This window comes from Lynx canadensis, chromosome B3, assembly GCF_007474595.2.
Source record: "Lynx canadensis isolate LIC74 chromosome B3, mLynCan4.pri.v2, whole genome shotgun sequence".
Classification (NCBI taxonomy): Eukaryota; Metazoa; Chordata; class Mammalia; order Carnivora; family Felidae; genus Lynx; species Lynx canadensis.
In genome coordinates, this window is record NC_044308.2 from 4,012,964 (window position 1) to 4,019,009 (window position 6,046).

Below are 6,046 nucleotides of genomic sequence, written 5' to 3' on the forward strand. Positions count from 1 at the left end.
CAGGGAGGGGGTCTGAGACAGTTCCTCCACAGACCCCGAGTCCGAGAGTGCCTCGGACAGTAAGAGCAGCAGTGAGAGCGGCTCTGGGGAGTCCAGCAGTGAGTCTGATAGTGAAGACCAGGAGGAAGAGAAGGGGAGGAGCAGTGAGAGGTAAGAGGGGAGCCAGCCAGCTGGCTGGTGGGGTTCAAGGGTCTCCTCTGGAAAAGGAGGGGGAATGCTCAGCCTTAGCCACTCTAAGAGCCCCTGATCTGGTGGGGCCTTCAGACCCCCAGTGCACTCCCATGGTGGCTGCTGTGGCTGGCTACAGGGGGTCTCTGTGCTGAGCCTGCCCCCTCATGGGAACAGCAGGGAGAAGCATTGGGGGACCAGGACCCAGGCCTGTTTAGAGTTCTCACTGGAGCCCAGACATAGGAGCCCAGCTGGGCTCTACTGGCTCAGGCTCGCTCCCCTCCCCCCACTTTCCTGGTCTTTTCCTGCTCTTCTGTGAGGCAAGGGCAGGTGTGTCCGGGCCGGGCCTGAGCCCCATTCACCCCCTCTCGTCTAGTGAACAGAGTGAGGAGGAAGGTGAGAAGAGGAAGATGAAGAAAAGGAAGAAGGTGCCCGAGGGACAGGGAGAAGGTTCATCCTCAGAGGAGGACAGTGATTCCAGCAGTGGCTCATCAGAATCTGAGAGAACATCAGAGACGGAGGAGGAGCAGGTGGAACCTGCCTCTTGGAGGAAAAAAACAGTGAGAGCCTTGGGGCAGAGAGGGGGGTGGGCTCATGGGCCAGGGGCTTTCCCACATCCTGAGGCAGGCCAGTCACCTCCCCACCATCTAGAATAGACCATGGCATCATCTACCCAACCCAGAACAGGCCAGGTGCTCTCCTCCTGCACCTGTATCCCATTTTTGTCTTTCAGCCTCCCAGTGGCAAAAGCGCCCCGGTAGCCAAGGAGATCTCCCTGCTTGACCTAGAGGATTGTGAGTTTGGGTAGAAGTCACCGGGGGAAGACCTTGGGAAGGTGGCTTAGGAAGGTCCCTAGGAGCTCTGGATTAGGTTCCCCAGGGCTCCGGGGTAAGGAGAGCAGACGGAACACACTTTTGGGGCCAAGAGGGCAGAGGGACAGCCTCCCCAGGTGTGGGGTTGGGATGCAGGACCTGGTGTTCCCCTAAGAGCCCCCAGGATGCCACGTGCTTCGCTGTCCATGGTGCTGAACCGTCTCCTTCCCTGAGCTTTGGGTTCCCTGCTCAATCCAAGCTGATTCCACGTTGCCTCCCTCATCGTAGCCTTCCTCATCTGCTCCCACAGTCACCCCTCCCAGTGTCCAGCCTGTGTCTCCCCCCACGATCGTGTCCACCAGTCTGGCTACTGACCTGGAGGGCCTGACGCTCACAGACTCCCCGCTGGTGCCCTCAGTGAGTGGGATGGGGGAGGGACACATGTCTGGGGTGCATCTTACAGTGTGGATTTGTGTGTGTGGAGGAGGGGTGTGATGTAGGGGATAGCTTTGAGTCCCCATCGCTGGGTGACCCCAGGTGAGGACAAGGCAGGGACAGGCTCTCTCCTTGTTCATTTCCATACTGGCCCTCCTCCACCCCTCCAGCTGCTGAGTCCAGTGGTAGGTGTTGGGAGGCAGGAGCTGCTGCACCGTGTAGCCGGTGAGGGGCTGGCCGTGGACTACACCTTCAGTCGCCAGCCTTTCTCTGGGGACCCCCACATGGTATCTGTGCACATCCACTTCTCCAACAGCTCTGATACCCCCATCAAGGGCCTGCACGTGGGCACCCCCAAACTGCCCGCCGGCATCAGCATCCAGGAGTTCCCTGAAATCGGTACGGAGGGCCTTGGACATGTTGGAGGAGGGGGCTCCTGGGCAGTGTCAGTCTTTCTGTGGCTGCTGATGCCCCCTCTGTGCCAGGCCAGGCCATGAGGGCACAAAGAGGGCATCTAACATGATCGTGCCCTTGTAGATAGTACAAACTAGGAAACCAGCACGTTTGTATCAGGGCAGAAGGTGCTTGAGGCAGACAGTAGGGGCCTTGGTTGTTTCAGGACTGACTTACATGGGGTAAGGGTGGGTGGGAAAAGGGTGTTTAGAATTCAGAAGAAAACCAGGAAATACTCTAGGGACCTAGAAAGCCAGGAGTGCATAGAGGGGTGGTCAGCTCTGGCAGTGGAGGAGAGAATGGGTCTGGGTTCCAGACCTATCAGGTGACAGTATCTTTCCCTGTCCCCCTTTCCCTGCCCCCCTTTCCCTGCCTCATACCACTGCAGAGTCACTGGCACCTGGAGAATCTGTCACTGCTGTAATGGGCATTAATTTCTGTGACTCAACCCAGGCAGCCAACTTCCAGCTGTGGTGTGTATCCAACTCAGGGTGGGGTGGGAGGGTGGGCTGGAGAGGGGAGGGGGCAGAATGTCAGGGATACATCATGACCTGCTGGGTTCAGAAGTCATCCCAAGCTCTCAGATCTTCTCTCACTCTTCGTTGCCTCCAAAGTGGGAGGTGAGGGGAAAAGGTGCCTCACTTCATTTCCTCTCCCTCCATTTCCTCCCCACCCTTCCCAGTACCCAAACCCGGCAGTTCTACGTCTCCATTCAGCCACCCGTTGGGGAGCTGATGGCCCCCGTGTTCATGAGCGAGAATGAGTTCAAGAAGGAACAGGGTGAGTGCTCCCCAGGGTGGACAGGGAGGGGCTCGGCACCACCCACTGGGGCCCTGGAAGCTCATGGCGCAGTCCTGCTGGAAGGGCCTCGGCATCGTCAGAGCGTGGGCCTCTGGCAAAGGCTTCACAGGAGGTGGGACACTTCAGTGAAGCTTTGGAGAGAGCAGGACTCAGCCAGGCAGAAAATTCTAGGCCTGCATTCCAGCTTGGGAAAATATCATGAGTACGTGTCGGTGAAAGTTTGCAGGAACTGAGGAGAAAGACAATTTGGTTTGGAGCTTAGGAGTCCGTAGTACACAGAGGTAATGAGAACAAAGCTGAAAATGAGATGTTTGGTCCAGCATCTGGAAGTCTTGAATGCCGTGCTAAAGCATTTCAGTCACAGAATTTCAGAGCTGGAAGGGGTCACCAAAGTTATCAGGTCCACCTCTGCTGTGAGAGAGATTAGGACTTCATTAGACTTCATTTTCCTAACAGTGCGCAGAGGTCGCCAAAGGTGTCTGAGGAAGGGGCCAGCTTCAGGCCTCTGCCTCAGCAAGGGGGACCTGGCAGCACCCACAGCAAGGACTGGACTGGGGGGAGCCTGCAGTGGGGAACAGAGGCGGGACAGCCTAAGCAGGAGAAACATGGGGCTTTGTGAGTCCTGGCTTGAAATTCTGACCCCGCCACTCACTTGGTGTGTGACCTTGGCCTAAATTCTGTGACTATAAGGCTATTGCAGTAGATCTGGTGAGAGAAGGTGGGAACCAGATGAGAGCCACAGCAGAGGGAATGCAGGGCTGGGTGGGTAGGGGGAAGGGGGCAGCCGTGGGCAGCTGCCCTGAGAAGGAGAAGAGGGAGGTATGTGGGGATGGCAGGGAGAACTCGGTGCCCTTCCCCTAGACCAGGACTCGGCAAACTTTTTTCCGTAATGGTCCGGAAAGCAAACGTTTTAGGCTTTGTGGGCCACATGGTCTCTGCTACAATTACTCGGCTCTGCTGCTATTAACGCAAAACAGCCCCAGATAACGTGTAAATGAACGAGCGTGGCTGTGTTCCAATAAAATTCTATTTATGGACACTTAAATTTGAATTTCACATAATTTTCATATGTCATGAAATATTAATCTTTTGATTTTCCCCCCCAGTGTTTTAAAAATATAAAAACCACTGTGGGCCATACAGCTGGCAGGCTGGATCTGGCCTGTGGTCTGTAATGTGCCGAGCCCCGATCTGGAAGAAGGAGGAATGGGTTAGGCAGGGGAGGAGAGAAGATCATGGTTGGTTTCAGATAAGAGGACTGTGAGGTGCATTTGGGAAATTCAGGAGGAGGTGTTTAATAAGCCACTGAAGATGCGGGTCTGTGCCCCAGAAACACCTCTAGGCCAGAGTCATGAGTACAGAGGTGATGGAGGTGACAGCCAAAGCTGTGAGTATGAGTCAGATCCCCCTGGCAGAGAGATGGGTGGGAAGATAAGAAGGCCAAGGAACTTCCTTGTGGAAAACCCGCATGCTTCCGGAGAAGAAGGAGGGGAGGGATGAGAGAAGGAACAGAGTAAGAGGTGGAAGGGGAACCAGGAGAGATGAGAAGGCACAAGGGTGCCCTGGGGTGGTCTACAGGCCAGGATGACCCAAGACCTTCAGCTCCAGCAGACCCGAGGCTGCCCACATCAGAGAGCAGGCCATTGCCCAGGGAGACAGAGGCCATCTGCAGTGGGTTGGAGGAGACCAGGGCTTGAAGAAACGGAGCCCTCTTGGGAGGACTTTGGCCACGCAAGGGAGGGATGCACGGCAGTGGCATGAGGCGGGAGTCTTGCTTCCAGAGGGGACTTTTTAGGGACTTGGAGACTTGGACATGGGGAGAGTGAAGGGATGGGGCAAGGAAATGTCACTAGTCTGGAATTAGGAGAGGCAGGGGCAGCAGGAGAGGGATGTCTGTTCTCAAAAGGAGGAGAGGGGAAGCAGCAGGGAGGGGACAGAGGGGCTGAAGAGGAGGTGGCAGGAGGGCAGACAGGGTGTCGCATGGCTGGCCTAGAGTGTGTGAGTGGAGAGGAGAGGTCAGCCCTGTAGAGGAGAGGTTGTGGATGCTGGGGGCTTTGGGAGCCCTGGCCAGGTACGGAGCCGTTGCCTCCTTGAGCTCCTCTCCAAGCTGACTGGCCACCGTGTCCACTGGTGCCTCCCTCCCAAGGGGATGGTCGCCCGGATGTCTGACGCTGGGGAAGTGCCAAGTCAGTCTTTGGTCAACAACACGGATAGAGCCCTGGATGGGGTGGGGTGGGGAGGCTGGCTTCCCAAAGGAGGGTGTGGTCCAGGAGGAAAGTAGCCCCTGCTCAAGACAGAGAGAGGTTCACACCTGCTCTTAGCATGAGACCTGCCAGCCTGAGGAGAACTTGGTGAGGATACCCCGTGGTCAGACTCAGGAGCCAGCCTCTGGACCGTGTGGCCTCCGCCCTCATCATGAGCTCTGTCCTCAGGAAAGCTGACAGGCATGAGCGAGATCACAGAGAAGCTCACACTGCCAGACACCTGTCGGAATGACCACATCGTGGTGCAGAGAGTGACTGCTGTTGCCAACCTGGGTCGTGTCCCTTGTGGGGCCTCTGATGAGTACAGGTACTCAGCCCCCAGCAGAGGGGAGAGGCGGGCTTTAGGGAGGCCTGCTTTGCAGGAGGGTCGCATGCCCAAAGGCCGAGACCCTTCCTCTACCCTCACCGCAGATTTGCGGGGAGGACGCTGACCAGTGGGAGCCTGGTCCTGCTGACCCTGGACGCCCGGCCCACTGGAGCCGCCCAGCTGACCGTCAACAGCGAGAAGATGGTGATCGGCACCATGCTGGTGAAGGACGTGGTGCAGGCTCTGACCCAGTGATTCCCAAAGGCTGTGACCTCTTTGACCCCTGCTTCTCTCTCCCTCATGACATCTGGGCTGTTAGCCCCACTTGTCTTTCCTCTCTCTCTCTCTCTCTCATAGCAGTTTCCTCATGCCAGAGAGCATCGGTGGGGGGGGGGGGGAACTCTTGCCCTCTAGTCACTACCAGGCTCCCCCGCAGCCCCTCCCCCGCCCTGTGGGTCCCCTAGCGGCCTGTGTGGGGGGAGCCGCTCCCTCCAGTCTTCCCGGCTTTCTGTAGCTATTTCTGCAGCAACATCCCAATAAAGTGTCTTCTCCCTACGTGCTGGCTCAGCTTTCCTTCCTTCTGAGGGGATCCAGGGGAGACAGCTGCTAAGTGTGACCATGTGACCCTTGTGAAAGATCATTACTTTCTAGGGACGGCTGTGACTGACTCTCATAGGTGACTCTGGTTGTGCCCCAAGGTGACAATCCCTTAGTCCCCAGGCATGTGTGCGGAAGAGACATCCAAGCAGGGATGGGAAGGCCAAGCCGGAAGAACTCCTTGGTCCTGCAAAAGCAAGGCCTTTCCG

The 6,046-nt window shown here is 57.0% G+C and overlaps 1 protein-coding gene across 1 annotated transcript in view; it reads left to right on the forward strand.

The window, feature by feature from the left end:
* AP3B2 (adaptor related protein complex 3 subunit beta 2) overlaps positions 1–5,795 on the forward strand; it is a 33,998-nt gene extending 28,203 nt beyond the window's left edge. Inside the window, exons 18-26 of the mRNA XM_030317283.1 lie at positions 33–150; positions 545–728; positions 902–962; positions 1,291–1,397; positions 1,586–1,814; positions 2,257–2,341; positions 2,551–2,648; positions 5,102–5,240; positions 5,345–5,795. Of these exons, the coding sequence (XP_030173143.1) occupies positions 33–150; positions 545–728; positions 902–962; positions 1,291–1,397; positions 1,586–1,814; positions 2,257–2,341; positions 2,551–2,648; positions 5,102–5,240; positions 5,345–5,495 (1,172 nt within the window). The 3' untranslated portion in view covers positions 5,496–5,795. The remainder of the gene's footprint in view (positions 1–32; positions 151–544; positions 729–901; positions 963–1,290; positions 1,398–1,585; positions 1,815–2,256; positions 2,342–2,550; positions 2,649–5,101; positions 5,241–5,344) is intronic.
* The last annotated feature ends 251 nt before the right edge of the window (positions 5,796–6,046 follow it).